This window comes from Larimichthys crocea, chromosome XII, assembly GCF_000972845.2.
Source record: "Larimichthys crocea isolate SSNF chromosome XII, L_crocea_2.0, whole genome shotgun sequence".
NCBI lineage: Eukaryota > Metazoa > Chordata > Actinopteri > Sciaenidae > Larimichthys > Larimichthys crocea.
Window position 1 is genome coordinate 26,647,561 of NC_040022.1, and position 18,344 is coordinate 26,665,904.

The 18,344-nt window shown below is 40.7% G+C and overlaps 2 protein-coding genes across 6 annotated transcripts in view; one reads left to right on the forward strand and one right to left on the reverse strand.

The window, feature by feature from the left end:
* Nucleotides 1–2,529: 2,529 nt before the first annotated feature.
* On the reverse strand, nucleotides 2,530–5,902 carry mchr1b (melanin-concentrating hormone receptor 1b). 2 transcript variants are annotated; one of them, XM_027284896.1, is made up of 3 exons: nucleotides 5,538–5,902; nucleotides 5,396–5,418; nucleotides 2,530–4,415 (listed from the first exon to the last, which is right to left on the reverse strand). In XM_027284896.1, exons 1-3 carry the CDS (start codon nucleotides 5,564–5,566, stop codon nucleotides 3,385–3,387), a joined length of 1,083 nt encoding a protein of 360 aa, XP_027140697.1. In that variant the 5' UTR covers nucleotides 5,567–5,902; the 3' UTR covers nucleotides 2,530–3,384. The 2 variants fall into 2 exon arrangements, with proteins under 2 accessions (XP_027140697.1, XP_019125068.1); XM_019269523.2 differs by having other exon boundaries at nucleotides 5,396–5,902.
* Nucleotides 5,903–8,365: 2,463 nt separating this feature from the next.
* grb2b (growth factor receptor-bound protein 2b) overlaps nucleotides 8,366–18,344 on the forward strand; it is a 30,572-nt gene continuing 20,593 nt past the window's right edge. Inside the window, exons 1-2 of one of the 4 annotated variants that reach the window (XM_027285285.1) lie at nucleotides 8,366–8,678; nucleotides 11,340–11,602. In XM_027285285.1, the coding sequence (XP_027141086.1) occupies nucleotides 11,525–11,602 (78 nt within the window). In that variant the 5' untranslated portion in view covers nucleotides 8,366–8,678; nucleotides 11,340–11,524. Of the gene's footprint in view, nucleotides 8,679–9,027; nucleotides 9,139–11,339; nucleotides 11,603–18,344 lie in introns of those variants that run through there. The other 3 variants (XR_003463327.1, XM_010743953.3, XM_027285284.1) reach the window with 3 other exon arrangements.

Sequence of the window (18,344 nt, forward strand, 5' to 3'; positions counted from 1 at the left end):
CCGCAGGGTATTATAAAAAATATTGTGTCACGCCACACGGTCTGATGATAAATGTGAGAGTTGAAATTTATATTTTAGAGTTTTAAGGTTTTTCAACTTGAAAATGTGAATTTCTGTCAGTATATGTATATATCTATATATATTCTGCATCTATTTCTTCCAGTGTGGTTCTTTAAGTTAATATTTGAACACTAGACTGTCTTACAGCTGCATTGTTACATTAGATATTAGAAATATTCAGTAATGTTTGAGACTACAACCTTTCCGTATAAAGCAGATTTAGACCGATTTATGTAGAGACCAGCAAGCAGTTGAAAAACTTCCTTTAAGAGAAGAAGAAACCTTGAGCAGAACCAAGCTCATGAAAGGAAAGAGACACAAAGCAGCAATAACAATAAACAATTTTAACAGAGATATGACTAATAGTAGGAATAATGATCATAATAATAGTGTAGTGGATGTCAAGCAGGAATCAGTAAGAACCTGCAAGATGTTAAAGCAGAAACACTTTCCAAAACTGTGGAGAACTCATAAGATATGACTTTAATGAAATTTACTTGTCACAGCAGCACAGACACACGAGGCGGATAAGAAATTACTCATAAACAAGAAATATATAGACAAGGTAATTTGGAAGAAAGTCATTAAGTCATGCTGTGGTGGTGCTCGGTTGCTGAAGGAGCTTGAAGGAGGTCCAGACAGTCTCATGCGGGGAGTGAGAAAAGTTTAGAAAGCAAGTGTTCCCAGTAGTTTCAAATACCTATAAAAGTTTCCACATTGTCAAACTTCACATTGTTTTCCTCTGCGACTGCAGATGTATGTATCAGTATGAACTGAACCTGATTTTGTGAATGCTGTATGCAAACACCTGTCAGTGTTTCATTACCTGGTACACACACAAGTGAATGCACACAGCTGCAAAATAAAAACAAATCAGACACAGCACAAATCATTAAAACTAACACAGTTGCAGTTTTCCTCATCTGGTCCTCTTTGTCAAGGATAATCCCTCTAAATAATTGGCTTGCCGTTGCATTATTTTGGCTTAGGGGTGTTTGTTTTCATGATTAAGGGACTGTGAATGCCATGTAATCCTGCCTTTAGTCCACTCTTCTTTTTTTTTCAAGATAATGGGTATTAATTAGATTCCTGCCACCTGACATTTGGATACACATTAACGCTGAGTCACTCCAGTGTGAAAAGCTGACAAACACGACACAGCGCTGCTTTCACCATCTCAAGTAAAAAAAAAACTAAAAAAAAACAATAACTTGTCAACATATTTTTCTGCTTGGAATGTTTTTCACTGTTTATGTGACCTCGCCCGTCACCGAGCAGAAACATTCGGGTTGAATTCAGCACTTTTATTGACACTTGTCTTAAAAATGTTTGCAATAAAAGTTAGAAAAGCAACTTTTTGTCTGCTATGTCCGCTTTATTTAGATGGTGACAGCTGGAGACAGTCATGCAGGCTGAAATCAAGCCCGGGTTGCTGCTGTGAGGACTCAGCCTTGAGTTATTTAAGCCACATTTACAGAATCGTTTGGTGCTTTGAAGAACCTTTTATGTTCAATAACCATTTGTTTCCTCTTAAACGTTCTTTGGATTACTCATCAGTGGTTCTTTAATCGACCCTTTGTAACAGTGTTACCTGGTTTTGGGTTAGTTCGCCAAGAAATGATTGTTGTGGTGCCATTCCTAATTGTAAAAAATAAAAATTCAACAACTACTTTTTAGAGAGACCAATTAGTAATGTGATTGTAATTTATATAAGTAATAAATAACTTTACTGAATTACATTTTTAAAGTAATTTACCCAATGTTGTGTTTAAAATTAAAGGACCAGTGTGTAGAATTTAGTCGCAACTAGCGGCTTAGTTGCCGCCTCGCTTCACCCTCTCGTTAATATGAAAAAAAAGAGCCATGAAATGCCAAAAGAAGCAAAAGAACCTGGAGCCAGTGTTTTGTTTCTCTGTGGACTATTGTAGAAAAATTGAGACTCAACATGAACTTTTACTGATTACTTTTTCTTCACACTGTGTGACAATGCGACTTGGTTTTGAGAACAAAGGGAGACTTTGAACAGCTTCGGTTAGGCTTTGTTTTGGCTTTAACGGACATCTCAAAGAGAAGTTACACCAAAAAATGGGCTTTAACGGACATCTCAAAGAGAAGTTACACCAAAAAATGTGTGCAGTGTGTAAGATTTGGGGCTTTTATTTCCAGAATAAGGCAGATTCCACTAGATGCAACTAAATTCTACACACCTTTTGGACCTTTAAATATTTAAATTCAAATTATTACATATTGCACCTTGAATCAACTCAGGGACAAATACTGTTTACATTAAATTCTGGGAAAACTTGATAATATATCGTTCTCGAGGAACCAGTAGATAAAAAGGTTCCCCTGGGCATCATCCTGAAGAGATTCTAACCTTTATTTTTAAGGGTGTACCAGCAGAACTGAGTTTCTTTTTCATGTTACGAAGCACACATGAGCTTTAGAGACTTTTTATTAAAGCTGAATTTGACCTCCCGATAAAGCCTTGAGTAACATTTTACACACAGTCGGTCAGAAAAGAGATTTCCATCATGATAAAAATGACACACATTATCACAGCCACATAAATACAGCGTAATATCACTTTTTTAACATACTGCCTAATTACTATACACACTGCCTAGAGCTGTTTGTTAGCCTTAATGGCGTTCCACTGATGAATGAAATTACTTTGACATTTCAGATGTTCAATATGCATGCAGCCCATTAAAAGCCACGACATCGATAAAATTACAACATTTAAGAGTCGCCCAGATAGTGTTGTTTCTGTTTAGAGCCACGACTAGTACACAGTATGATGACACAAACATTTAAATATATATGACGTATTTATAAATAATAATTCAGATCAGAAAAAATGTTGTTTTGAGGTGCATAAGTGCAACAGACGTCTCCTTTTAGTTTATTTTTTTAAACATTTGAAGACAAATCAAAAACACATTAAATATAATACAGATACAATCATGATTCATCGAGTTGCAAAGCATCAAGAAGCTTTCAGTCACTCGTTATGCTCAATTATGAGTAAGCCCAGTGTAATTTGTTTTCCATTGTTGAATGGTTGGTTGGTTCTCTGAATCTAAACATGTAATTTACCAAACACAAGAGGTCACTCATTGTTCGTTTTTTTACATTTTGGCAAATTATGATTAAATATATTACTCACACTGAACATGCCTTCAAAAGACACCATTTGGCACAGAGTCACATTTGGATTGGAAACCTCTCACGTGTTTGGTGAGGGAGTCAGTGGTGGCAGGTGGCGATTTGTTGGCTACCGTGGGTTGGCAGTGATCGTGGATGACCGGATCAATGTCCACCTCAGTGCACAGCCACAGTGACAGGCAGCATGTTTTGAAGTAGTTCCCCTGATGAGTGCAAGTGGGATGGGTGAAGGCTGTCCGGTGCCGTCCTCAGACTCATGCTGCCATCAGCCAGAGCGGGGGCGACTCTGAACACCCTGTGAGACGGCCGAACGGCTACAATAAACTGCCTCTTGAACGTTTTGCTTAATACGATGTAGATAAACGGGTTGATGCAGCTGTTGGCGTAGCCCATGCTGATTGCAATGTTGTAGGCGTACATGAAGGCAAAGGTGGGCCGCTGTACTCCAAGGTGGACCAACTGCAAGATGTAGTAAGGGGCCCAGCAAGTGAAGAACGCCAAACATATGGCCACTGCCATGCGGGTCACCTTTCTCGTCCGCACCCTCAGGCTTCGTTGGGGCAGTGGAGCAACTGTAGCTGACATGTTTTGGAGGATCTTGAAGAAGACCCCACAGATGACCACCCAAGGCAGAGCAAAGGCCAAGAAGAACTGGTAGAGGGTGAACCAGTATGTATCTGTGGCTGGGTTGGGCAGCAGGAGGGCGCAACCGACTGATCCATCCTTGAGATGCATGAGTCCTGTGTACATCCACACCGGAGTGATGGACACCAGAGAAAACACCCACACCAGAGCTACAGCCGCCCCGGCCACGAAGGGGGTCCGAACGTGTTTGAAGCGGATGGGATGGACAGTCGCCAGGTAGCGATCCAGAGTCATCACAGTGAGGATGTAGGTACTCACAATCTGGCTGTTGGAGTCGAGCGCTGTGATGATGGTGCACATGGTGCCGCCGAAGCACCAGGAGCCGTTGCCCACAAGCTGGTGGATGAGAAAAGGCATGCCGAGGAGGAAGAGGAGGTCTGCGATGGACAAGCTGAAGATGAATATGTCTGGTACTGTGTGCTGGGAGCCGGACTTGGTTTTTTTCATGATGGTGTAGATTACAATGGAGTTTCCAAAGATCCCAAAGACGCAGATGACACCAAAGATGCTGGGCATGAGCACGTTGTTGTACTGCTCATGCTCTGGCAAAAAGAGGTGCAAACAGAATCAGTCACTTATAAAACACAATAAATCTGTGTTTGTTTTCCACTGAAAGTTTTTAGTTCATAGTTCTAGCTTGTTTCCAGTCTGCAGCATGCAAGCATGAATTGAGGGCAACCGGTTTTCAGCAGCCTCTTATGTTCTGTATACTCCAATACGAGGGCAATGGGAGGTCATACTGCACTCAGAAAACTGCCTGTCCATTAGAAGCAATTTTGCAGGTATGTAGTCTGAAGCCGTCAGGAGTGGCTCATCCCTAGCCCTCAAACTCAGCTCGTAACCTCACATGTGGGAGGATCTGATCAGATTTATAGCTGTCTGCCAATTATACTCAGTGTATTCATTGTCCAGGTCTCTCCCTATCTATGAGAGACATTTGGCAAATGGTATGTGACGGAGGAACCAAGATTTGTGTCTGAAAGAATAATATAGGACACTTTTTGGTGGGCAGATTGTCTAAAATATCATGAAAACACTGTCTATACTGCGTGCATTTGTTTTGGCTGCTTTCTTTATGACATATCCAGGCGTAAATCATGAATTTGTCATTAATATTTAAATTTTTAATTACATAAAACCAACAGCAACACCTGCAGAAATCAGTTTATTTTATCACTCAGTAACTTTCTGACAGAAAAACAACGACAGCAACCAAGCAAGTTTTATTCACCTAAATGACTGGCAATGTGCTCGCTGACAGTTTGACACTCTTTAAAATGTAAATCTGTCTACATGATTATAAGGGGTGTCAGCAGTGAATGAGGTGCTAATCTGTAGATATGCACAGACATTATGCTTGGGGATCTTAAATGTCTTGTAACTCTAAATAAATCACCAATCTCATAAATTGAACACTGATTGACTCTTAAGTTCATTTTTTTTTTTTTTTTTGCATTTGAAGCTCATTATTAGGATTATTAGATTTAAAAAAAGAAGAAGAAGAAGTAAACAACCAACCCACCTTCTTCTGGATTGTCGGACGAACTGAAGGAGGAAAAAGATGAATTGAAGGAAAAGTCCATCCCAACTATCCTTTGTTGGTCTTTTAGTCTGCAGTGTATAATAATAAAAAACACAATACTACTAATAATAATATAACTTACATAACAGGTTCGAGTGAGATAAAGTCCATTTAGACATTTTGTACCAAAAGAACAGCAGCTCAAAATGATAAAAAATAAAATAAAAAAAGATTTGACAGCAGAGCTGCGCGCGCTTCTTTGTGAGTGACTGAACGCACCGTGGAGTGACGTCACACACCTGTCATACTGGCGTGTGACGTTTCAATTAGCAGCAGCTGACACGTTTTTATAATGAGCTCCAACATGTCTTTAAAATACACACACACACACACACACACACACACACACACACTCATGCAGCACTCATCACCTTCCTGATTGGGAACTTTAAACAGCACCACAAGCCTCAGCTGTTTCCCTGAGGCTGTGAGCAGCTCCACCAGGTGTCAGCATTGTCAAGGTATTTCATTTAAATATGTGTTGTGTCACAGTGAGAAAGCTGAGAATTAAAAGCAGATGACAAAAAAAAAACAACAGAAAACAAAGAAAGACATGCACAAATATTTGCAAAATAGTGGGTTTGTGTAGTGGGATAAAGATGACAGCTAACAACGTGTGGAGGAAGAAGGCTACTTTTTTTATGTCACATCATCTAGAATATCACCAAAATAATAATATAGTCAGTACATTATGTGTGGATATCAATCTTTGAATTCGATAACGCCTGCTCAAATCTGATTCAGCTTCATCATCAGAAACACTCTTTAACAACATCCGCCATGCAGCTTTATTCACCTGGCTCATTGTTTATCACCTAAAAGTACTGATGCAACATCCTGACAGCCATAAAGCTTCAAACACGTAGCCTGATAACTTAATAACTACCTAGTTATTAACTTTTAATGTCTCTGAGTGATACAAACACACATAAAAAAAGGAAGAAGGCTATTTTGGGGAGCATATTGTTTAGAATATCATCAATAGTGTCAATAACAGTAGTGTCTATACTGTGTGCATACATTATTATGACATATCCACGCCTAAATATTGAATTTGTCAGAATCAGAATCACTTTTATTGGTCAGGTGTTTGACAGGTAAACATAGACAGAGTGCAAAGGATGCTGGAATAAACATGGTTTATACAGCAGGTTGTATTGTGTCTGCAGATATTGCAGTATACTGCAGTGATGTTACAACAGTTTTAAGACCATAAACATTAAAATATCTAGCCATATAACTTAATAACTAACTAGTTAGTAACCTTTAAAGTTAAACACTCCCCACTGACAACATGCGAAGGAAGAAGGCTCGTTTTTGGGAGGGCGAATCCTCTAAAATACTGTCTGTACTGCTTTGTTTATGACCTATGCAGACATCTTGAATCTGAGTAGAGCTATAAAGAACCAAGAGCTTGACAGGTAAACAACAATAACACCTGTGGCCCGAATAAAGAAGTGGTGTTCCTGACATTTTGTGTTCGTAGCAGTGAGGGCCTGTGGGAAGAAACTGTTCTTATGTCTGGTTGTTTGTCAATAATATTTTAATTTTAGATGGAAACAGACCTCATTTAACAACACCAACCATGCAGTTTTATTCACCTGACTAGTAATGTCAACACTGATGGCAACAGTTTGGATAGATAGATAAAAATACATGAAACCAGCAGAAAACCTGTAGAAACTCTTTGAGGCAGTAGCTCAGTTCATAGGGACTTGGCTTGGTAAACCGGAGGGTGGCTGGTTCAAGTCCCACATGGACCAAAAATATGGAAGGTGGACTGGTAGCTGGAGAGGTGCCAGTTCACGTCCTGGGCACTGCAGAGGTGCCCTTGAGCAAGCCCCCCTCCCCCCAATTGCTCGCAGGGCGCTCCTCAGGGGGGTGCCCATCACGCCACCATCTCTCTCCACATTATATGTCTATGAGCCCTTGTACTGCATGTGTGTGTCTGGGTTAAAAATAAAAGTGAAAAAAAAATTTCCCCATCGAGGAATTATTAAAGTATATCTTCTTTTTTATTTTAGTATATAGTATAGTACAAAGTAGTTTTATTTAAGTATATTTTGATTGTTTATAGGATGTCTTATTGACAAATTGCACAGAATATCATCACAACACTGTGCTTTTAATTTGTCAATATTATAATATAATTCTTTGCCTCACCACTTGAACAATCATGTCAAGCAACAATCTGACAACCACGAATCTTCATAGATAGACAGACAGACAGATAGATAGATAGATAGATAGATAGATAGATAGATAGATAGATAGATAGATAGATAGATAGATAGACAGACAGACAGACAGACAGACAGACAGACAGATAGACAGATAGATAGATAGATGCATTTTACTAATAACAGGTATTATTTCACAAACAAAGGAACAAAGGTCACATACAAAACATTGAGCTCACTGTACATTTTTCTTCGAGTAAATTTACACTTATGAATATGAAATTTTGCCATCAGTATGATGAGATTGATAATAAATGTTTCGTTTATTCTATTAATCTATTTTTGTTCAAGTCAAAGAGCCCAAATAGTACATCTACTCCAAAACAACTTGAAATCTTTGCCTAGAATATCATAATAACACTGCCCCTTTTTTAATTTGTCAATGTTATTTACATTTTCTAACTCACTGTTGACTTTTATCACCTGACGATGATGTCAAGCAACAATTTGACAACCATAAATCTTAAGACACCTATCCTTATAACTTAATAACTAACTAAGATAGATATATAGATGACTTATAAACTAGAAACTTGTTTTTTTAAAGTATATTTTAATTGTTTATAGCTGTAAACTGACTTATTATGTCTTAAGTGTCAGATGACAAAATAAATGAGTTTCAATGTGTTCAGAACAGAATCTTCTAACAATATGATCATTGGATGGATTATTTTATTATTGCAGCCAGTTGTAGGAGCAGCTCCGGTGGGTTTGGCGGTGACAGACTGACAGGCGGCGGCTCCACTCACAGCCTCGGTGTCGGGCAGACCCTCCCAGCTCTCTGCGCGTTGGAAGGAAGCGGAAACCAGCGTCGTAAACCTTCTGCTCGTAGCTGCGTTCAGGCTCCTGAGGACGGGGTGTATAAGCGGCAGCGAGACGGTCGTCGTGTGTCGCCTCCGGAGAGGAAACAGGGAAACGGATAAACACAGCGAAGGGTTTCTGCCTGTCAACGGTGGCAACATCGACACGGAATATCTCGAGTGGTGAGTTTTTGTTTTTCGGTGTTTGTGCTGCTGTAAAAGTTGTGTGTGTGTGTGTGTGTGTTAGAGAGTGTGTGTGTGAGTGTGTGTGTGTGCGCAGGCTAAGTTCAGTAACGTTAGCTCTGAGTGCTAACTGAAAAAAAAGGTGTTTTCTTCCTTTAGCTTTAACAGGCCTCCAGGCTGTGAATAAACACCTCGTACTGATGTCAAACTAAGCGTTTAGATTCGTGTAATCTTAACCCTCCGTGGTTCTATCTTTTATACTTATATATATTTTAATTTTGAAAAACCGAGGGGTTAACGTTTTGACGGCAGTATTGTTGTCCGACCGTTAGCCGGCTGAGCTAACTAACCGTCGCCGTTCTAGAACGCAGCGGCGGCGGTTGGAGCTGGAAGAAGCCGCTCGAGGAGCGACTGAAAACGGGTGAAATAAACACGACACACCGCCTCAAACACGGGCCCGGTACGACATGTGAATATATAACAAGCCAGTAATATTTTATATATATAATATATATATTTTAAAAAAAAAACAGGAGACGGCTCTGCCCTCTTTCAGCTTCCCCTTTTTTTTTTAAAATCACTTAGTCTTTCACTAACTCCTGTCAGCGGTTAGCTTCGCTGCTCGGCTCTTTTACATCGATACATTTGTTTTTAATGGATAAAAACTATTATCTCGTTAAGTTGCAGCTCTGGCTAAACAGGAAATTTAATGGTCTACTTTTTTTTTTTTAGGGGGGAGGGTACAAGTTGCCCAGAATGTCAGAATGATAGCTGTTTTTAAATAAGATGAAACCAGCTGATTATAAGTATATTTTAGTTGTTTATAGGAGGTCTTACTGGCTTTGAATTGTGGCTGGAAGAAAGATGACAGACTGCCCAGAATATCATCAAAATACTGTCTAATGGTGGCTGTTTTGCTGCCATAAATAATTAGATTATGGAGAAATGTACTTGTTACAGCAGCAGAGGAAAGTGTAGCATACACTAGAGCATTAGAAAAAAGTAGAAAAGGCAATAAACAGACAGAAATATCTATAACCTGCAATAATAAACATGAAAAACAATCAACCTTCAGCCTAAGATGCAGAATAATAAGTATGTTTCAGTTGTTTATAAGGTGTCTAACTGGCTGGAAGAAAGATAACAGACTACTTTTTTGGGGAAGGAGGGTACAAGTTGCCCAGAATGTCATCAAAATACTGTCTAATACTGTTTTTAAATAAGATGAAACCAGCTGATTATAAGTATATTTTAGTTGTTTATAGGAGGTCTTACTGGCTTTGAATTGTGGCTGGAAGAAAGATGACAGACTGCTGTTTTGGGGGAGGGTACAAACTGCCCAGAATATCATCAAAATACTGTCTAATGATGGCTGTTTTACTGCCATAAATAAATAAACTAGATTAGATATACTTTATTCATCCCACCATGGAGAAATGTACTTGTTACAGCAGCAGAGGAAAGTGTAGCATACACTAGAGCATTAGAAAAACGTAGAAAAGGCAATAAACAGACAGAAATATCTATAATCTACAACAATAAACATGAAAAACATTTAACCTTCAGCCTAAGATGCAGAATAATAAGTATGTTTCAGTTGTGTATAAGGTGTCTAACTGGCTTTTTGGGGGAGGGGGGTACCTAGTTGCCCAGAATATCATCAAAATACTGTTTAATTATGGCTGTTTTGCTGCCATAAATAAGATGAAACCAGCAGTATAAGTACAAGTATATTTCAGTTGTTTTATTGGCTTTGCATTGTGGCTGGAAGAAAGATGACAGACTACTTTTTTGGGGGGGAGAAAATGCCTAGAATATCATCATAACACTGCCCCTTTTTAAATTTGTCAATGTTATTTACATTTTCTAACTCACTGTTGACTTTTATCACCTGACGATGATGTCAAGCAACAATTTGACAACCATAAATCTTAAGACGCCTATCCTTATAACTTAATAACTAACTAAGATAGATAGATAGATGTCTTATAAACTAGAAACTTGTTTTTTAAAGTATATTTTAATTGTTTATAGCTGTAAACTGACTTATGTCTTTACTGTCAGATGACATCCACACACACACACACACAGACTGTATCTTCTCTTCCAGCTAACCCATCGACTGATTAGCCTCGGGGAGATAACGTTTGAACCAACAAACAGCGAAGAGACGGAGAGTTTGTCGTGTTTTCTCGTCTGTCGGGACAGATTTAATGGCATTTATTCGAGCTGCAGCTTATTAGTGTGAACCCATCAGAGCTGTACGGGAGCAAAACACCTTAACGAGATAACGTAGCTTTATCCATTTAACTCTGTCCAGCCTGTCAGCTCAGCTGTCGCTGATTTAAACTCCTCTCTTAACACAGGTTTGTCATCCCGGTGCTTGTGTGTTATTATTTTGGATATTTTAAGACCTCCAGAGAATAAAAGCATGTGATGTCTGGACCACGAAATGACTTTGTCATGATTACAGGAAAACAATTATGAAAACATTTTCATGGGGGTATTAAAAAGAGTACAGACTCCCAGCAGAAAAGAGGAGAAAACATGTTCACGTTTTCCAGAAATGTTGGGTTTTATTGAAGCCGTCTTAATCTAAGTATGGACATTTCGTCTCTGTGAAGTTGTTGCTCTAAGTGCCACGTTGTTTCTCGTTTCCAGGTACCTCACTGTAACCTGTATGTGAGGTCTAAGCCCTAAAGGAGCGGGTCATCGACGGGAGGAGAGACTCGGAGAGAAGCATCTGGCCGCAGAAGCCTGGATACTGTTGTTTTTATTTTTTATTCAGTCGCCGAAAGACGCCTAAGAAGCCGAGCGGTTTCTCTGAGCACGCAACACGACGAACCATGGAGGCCATCGCCAAATACGATTTCAAAGCTACCGCCGAAGACGAGCTTAGTTTCAAGCGCGGAGACGTCCTCAAGGTAAGTGACAGCTGATCGTTTTAATTTCAAGGCTTGTCTGTATTACTCATACCTATGAAATGCCTCGAAACACTCTCCTGCAGAAGGTTTATTTCCTGTGTAGTTAATCACACCAGCACTGTGTTTTAAATCAACTGTATATAGAGTGTAAGGCAGTTTTTATCTGTTATGCTTTTATTTGACACGTACAGGATTAAAATCGTCACTCCTGATGATCAATGAAGCGACAGAGTTCACTGCTTTTTCCGTTTATAGTTCACACTTGCCAGACATATCTGTCAAACTTTAAACCCACATTTAGAAAGAGATAACAATCAACAGGGTTGGGCTAAAAAAAAAAACTACCGCATCACGTGATGAGACGCAGGATAATTACACGTGGCAAGAGAACAACATTTCAGGCCTAGACGCCGTGTGGCCCGCTGTATTATAAAGGAGTAACGTTCGGCGATTAAAGAGGAGAAAGATGCACGTCTCTTTGCGCTTCATTACCTTAAAGGCCTCTCAGGCTCGAGCAGCTTATTCAAAAGCCGCCTGAAAAGCCTTTTCTGTCATCCCGCGACCTTGACGAGATGGCCAAGATATTAGAAAGTCCAGCACATGCTGCGGTTTTCCCTCCACAATGCTCCCGTTTGGATTTAAACGCAATCATCATCATAATCCCTCTGTTGTTTAGAGTTCACAGTCGAGACGTGCAGAGGCGACTGTGCAGAAAGGAAAAAAACCTTCATATTTTCTAGAAGAAGATTCAAGTTTTAAACATCCTTTTGATAATACATGACTTTCTCTCCCTCTGGCTTTAAGGTCAGTCCTTATTTTTAAAAAAAGAGACTGCCTACAGTGAAGGTTGTCCTCAGAAACACTGCTGTTAAGCGCTCGGCTGATAACGCACTGAATGGTCCCTTTTGTGAAAGATACTTTTCTTAAGGATCACACAGCTTTGTGTATTTTTAGTGTAACCTGTCGTCCTGTTTGGAGCATAACAATATGATGTTTTTAGGGGCAACATCTGCTCCAACAGGCATGCAGGTAGACGGAAAATTGTCAAGATGCAACGTCACTTTGTGTTTAGTCGGATTAATTACATTTTCTAAACATCACTACTAAACCTGTGACCAATTCTGCGAACCGTAGCTCTTAATTAGCGATCAGCAGTGAGCAGTAAACGAACAGCCTCCACATAGTTTGACTGTCATGTTCCTCCCACAGAGTCTTGATCATAACTCCCGGTGGGGCCTTCTGCTTTTTCAGACCACGTGAGCCCACACCGCCTCCTAATGACTCGATGGCATGTGAGGCCGCTTTACGGCAGTCAGCGCCGATGTGATGAAATACCTCCTATCAAACACAAAAATCAGCCACCGTGGATGAGTTGGCTGTTCTATCGGGGGATGAACGCGGTGAATTTGAGGTTTCAAGGAGGGAGTTTTGAGAAGATTTCTTATCTCAACAGGGGGGCCTAGAGGGAGGGGAGGAGAGAGAGTCAGCACAGGAGCCTCTGAGTTTAATATGAGTGCTTATTAAATTTGCATATGAGAGGAGAGAGGACTGTACTTTTTTTCCTCTAATCTCACCAGCCAGCTTGTCTCGTTGGAAAATCTCCAGCTCGTTGATGGTCACATTCATTCCGGGTAATTTAGACTAAACTGAATATTATTCTGAACGTCCTGAACCTAAATTTTTATTTTCTCAGTTCCCCAAATGTGTAGCGTGATGTTGCTCTCAATTCTTGTTTTGTTGCCTCCCTTGCAGGACACTTTGTAACTCCTTTTTACAGAGGCTCTGCTCGCCAGATCATACGACATCTGTTCGTTTTATATAAATGACTGAAAACTAATCAGCCCTGCTTTTCCTACGTTCAACACAAACGACACAGATCAATGTGATGTCATTAATTTTGTAGCGACAGACAAATCCATAGACTCTTTTTCTCTCAAATCATTATTTTAAAGTTGGAAATTGTCCGACGTTGGACTTTAAAATTAAACTCGCCTTACATATTTGACCCGACATGTGGGTAACTTACTGTAAGTGCTACAAAAAGAAAAAAGAAAAAAATCTTTCTAGGTTATTTCTGGGCAGAGAATGAATCTGAAATAGGGAAGGAAAGCCTGCGCGACTGTTGCCTCGAGCACTGTCCACATTTCATCTGAATCATCTGTGGGCTTCTGCGCCCCCAAAGGACCGGTTCACTTTTTTAAAGAGACGCAGTGAATCGGCCCCGATGTTCGTCAGATAACCCTCCCCTCCTCCTCATGGTGCTCATGCGTTAGTCTCAGGTCTGAATGTTTCCCCTCAGGTAACTCTTACAGGATGAAACAAGCTCCTGTCATTCACCGGTACACAGGTGGACCCGCGCTACACCTCATTTATCCTGTGACTACAAGGCTGCAGCTGAGAGTCATGAGAGTTTTGATTGATCCAATACTTTATTTTTCCTACATCATGTGGCAGAAAACTCTAAATTCGGAGACGACCAATACCTTTTTAAAGTGCGTTAACAGTTAGTTATTTCAAAGCTATAAATGCTGAATGAACCGACATCAGTCTGGTCTCTCTCCCTTTTGCTCTTTGCACTCTGCTTTCTAGACCAGTTAGATATTTGGTTACGTAACAAGTCTTTAAACATCAATAATACTAGACTAGCGCTCTCACTCGATCACTCCATCGACAATACCGCGAATAAAAGAGAGCAGACACGAGAAACAAACAGAGCAACAAGCCGAGTCTGTTTATTTAAACACTGCTTTAAACTTTCCTGAGGTGGAGTGTGTGTGTGTGTGTGTGTGTGTGTGTTCATAGTGGCTCCTTTGCTCCCATCACCAGTGCTATCTGTCTGCTGATACTACTAAACAGCTACTGCTCCGAGGACAAAGGCTCCCTCTCATGAGAGAGAGCGAGCAGGACTTAGCTCGTACGTAGCATCCTTAACTTCTCACCATTTTCAGTATCACCGCGACACGCCGGCTGCGTTTCTAATTCGGGCCGTCGCTTTGGCAAACAGGAAGATCTGTTTTTCACTTTGTTCACCTACACCACAGAAATAGGCGGTCGTCTATTGTTGTCGACATCTCAGTGATTGTAATTCTTTTTTTAATCTGTATTTAGCGTGCACGGATGAAAGGAAGCCGATGTGGTTTTTGCTGCTGTAGACCAGATCCAGTTGGCCACGAAGCAAGCATGACCAGCAGTTAGTGACTCAGTCAAACTGTAGCTATGGTGAAGCTCCAGTATTAGGCAGCTCTGACTTAATCTCATATATATTGAAGCGTTTGTCTGATGCTGTGCCACCGAGGGGATGAAAAGGTTGTTTTAAGGACACGAATCATCCTGTTTAATCATCCTGAAATGTGTGTGTGCTTGTCTCACTTGTCAGAAAACCCACGCAGGTTGGTGACTACAAATAGGACATGCCAGTTTGTCCGGCATTAAGTATGAAAGATTAAAATTTGAAATAACGTGTGCAGTGATGCTACATCTATTAGTTTCACAGCAGAAATAAACATGTTTACAGCCTGGTACAAAAAACAGTTTTGGTCTCTGTAGCTAATTTCCCCGTTCATGACAACTGTACTGAGGGTGAATTTATATACAACTCACCTGTTCACATTATATTAAGGCTTAAAGTTATGCAGGATTAAGAGCGTGGACGCTTTGATTGACAGATAGGTGGCTTGTTTGATGATTTACGTCTTTGCTGAAGCAGGACTACAAACATGGCTCCGAGCAGCGCAGCCGATATTTGAGCTTCAGGGCGGCTCGTCAGAAACCTGTGGGTGACGTCACGCATGTGGCGTCAGTGGCTAGCAAGCAGTGTGTCACCGTGACTCACGCAGCTGGTTGACCAGTCCTTGAGTCATGAGTTCGAACTGTCACCGTGTAACAGCAGGTCTATCTTCACACGAAAAACAGCTGCAGAGTAATTATTTTCTACCTTTAAGGAATCTCTTTGAATGTCGGAGCCATTTCATGTTCCTCACGGTATATCTAATCTTATAATTAGGTGTGTGTGTGTGTGTGTGTGCTTTTACTCATGTAACTTGCTCCTTATCAGTAAATGCCACGCCGTGGTGTCGCAGCCATCTTCCTGTTTTATCTTCACAGACAGTTTCGACAGTTTTAACTTCTCTCCTGATCTCAACGTCGAGCCTGATTTCTTATTTGAGTCACATTTGAGTAGTGTAGTAGTTGTGTATGTATGTATCTATGTATCTATGTATCTATGTATCTATGTATCTATCTATATATATATATATATATATATCATTAAAGCGTGGGTTTGTATGTACCGTAAAAATGTGTGTGGGCCTGTGATGCATTTGCATAATGCAGACGAGCTCAGTTTCATAATGTGCTCTCCCATCATGCATAGACAAAAAAGGGGAAATTGCCACTGTTGGTTGGACAGTCTTTAAATATAACTGCACGCTGTAAGATTATTCCTTTTTTTTTTCTAAAATTGTGGGCTTCGTCTTAAAGACTTTGTGCAACTTCAGACGTTGACATTAAGCAGCGAGGTCTCTATACACACACACACACACACACACACACACACACACACACACACTCAGAGTTGAAGCCGAGCTTTTAAGATGCAACAACCAGGAAAACTTTGACCTCCTCACAAGAGTGATATTTGGCCTCAGAAGATCACGACCGGAGACGGTTCAAATGTTATTTATTGACGTTGTTGTAACGTGTTTCAGATGTACGGAGAGAACCTCTTCCTGACCCGGTATTGTAGCATTTAAACAGAACCACATGGCTGAAACGGTGGCAGGTAGAGGGTCAAGGCACGATCATGAATTTAAAATCAAATCAGCTGTTTTCTGTTCTTGCTCTTATTCTGTTCCTTTTCTGTGTCACAGAGCAGATCTCGAGGCGAAGCAGCAGGCCTCAGTCGAGCCCGGCCATTGCCCTGAGCACTGAACACTTGTTCTCATTTCCTCCTTAAATAAATAAAGATTAACAGCCCGAGCTAGCTGACAGAATTAGCTCCCATCAACAGATCTTTGAACTCTGCTTGCTGCGTAGCACAGTCTCAAGATCCGCCTCGCCTTTCCTTCTTCTTCTTCTTCTTCTTCTTCTTCTGCAAACTGTTGTCAACAGATTTCAAAGCATGTATTTAAAGTCCTACTGCTCTGTCAATATTATATTGCGGCCAGTAATGAAGTAGTACGCCATAAAACTCCAATTTAAAGTCAACACAGGAAATTGAACGAGCGCTTTCCGATAGGTTGCAAACAGAGCCGCGGCCTTTATGGAACCGTGAGACACTCACGGTTGACAGAGTTATCATAGGAAGCAAACTATTGTACACGTAAGCTATGCAATGGAAAAAATACAAAATGAAACTAAAACACAGTGAGATAAAATGTTGAAATATTAGAGCAAGTGTTGACTCAACCCGTCCAATCAGCTCCTGAGTCTAATTTCAGTTCAGATTAGGGCTGTAGCGATACACTAATCTCATGATTAAATACGATACTCTGGACAGAGAGTCTACAGCTTGCAAACGCTGGACAAAATGAATCTGATTTTTGTCATATCACACCTCAAACAGTACTAGTGAAGAGTTTCTGAATGAAAATATTATTTTTCAATCCCTTTGCCTGAAATATATATGCAGTTTTTCAACCAAAGTATGTGAAGAACATTAAAATAATGCTCTTTCAATAAAAAAAAGGCCTCATTTTCCTCAGGCGTGCCACTTAGCAAAGCAAAGACCCTCCAGAAAGTTGAGGGGAACCCGTCATTCAATAAAAACAGTATTTATGAATGTCGATGGTTGAAAAAGAAACTAGTCTGCCCAGGTAACGTTTGTCCATTCGTTGACTGCGCTTTCAGTCAAGGAACATCTATTTTTCGATTGGTCTTTTACGCGGTGGAATAGAACAAGGAAGTGTCTCCAACACATCTCCGTCTTTAGCGGAATCTCAGAAAACATCTCAAAACACATCCCTCCATCATAAACCGTTTCAGAGATTTTCACAGATATGTAAAACTTTAGACTGTTTCGGCGGATCCGTCCTCAGACGGTTAAACCCGAAGTGGTGGGAGGATTTATGTTCGCCGCCATTCTCTTGAATCTCCTCACTCTGACTGCGGAAACAGGAAGAGGAAGACGTCTGTGTAAAGAGTATCTGGCTAGAAATAACTTGCTAGAAATGCTCTACAGCGAGACTAGCGGCTGGCTGACCTGATCGCTCTTCCTGCAAAGCCAACGGGGGATAAGGGCAGCGAGCAGAGCGCCAGGCGTAACACGGGGGATTTGAACGGGACTTAATGTATCGATACCCGCGGCTGAAAAATCGATACTTTCTGGGGAAGCAAAATATCGATTATATATCGCAGGATCGATAAAAGTGCTCAGCCTTAGTTCAGATATATTTCAGGGTATATGACTCAACTTTTAAAGTGACTATGAGATATTTTCCTGGGAGCGTAAACCGCCGCCCACTCGTCCTGCCACCCCAGACCTTATTTCGAGCCCAGAGTTAAGTCGGGTGTAGAGTCTGTGGTGAAGTTGTCTAGTCTGTCCCAACATTAGTGTGTCCTTGTATCTGTGCGTGCGCTTACGTTAACGCCACAAGCGTAGCTGTTTTCACATCCTGTTAGACGTGTCTTCCAACCCCACAGCAACTTCCTGTGTCTCCACAGCAAACTCCAGCAAATCTACAGCGTGCACCCACAGCACTGCAGCACAGAGAAGCACGAGCCCGCTATGATTTGGCTTCAGCAG

What these genes read in the sequence shown, in the direction of transcription:
- mchr1b (XM_019269523.2), bottom strand. Translation starts at nt 5,456, where the DNA reads ATGGACTTTTCCTTCAATTCATCTTTTTCCTCCTTCAGTTCGTCCGAC. An exon ending in GTCCGACAATCCAGAAGAAG is followed by an intron (nt 4,416 to 5,395) that starts GTGGGTTGGTTG and finishes TCTTTTTGCCAG; the next exon opens with AGCATGAGCAGTACAACAAC.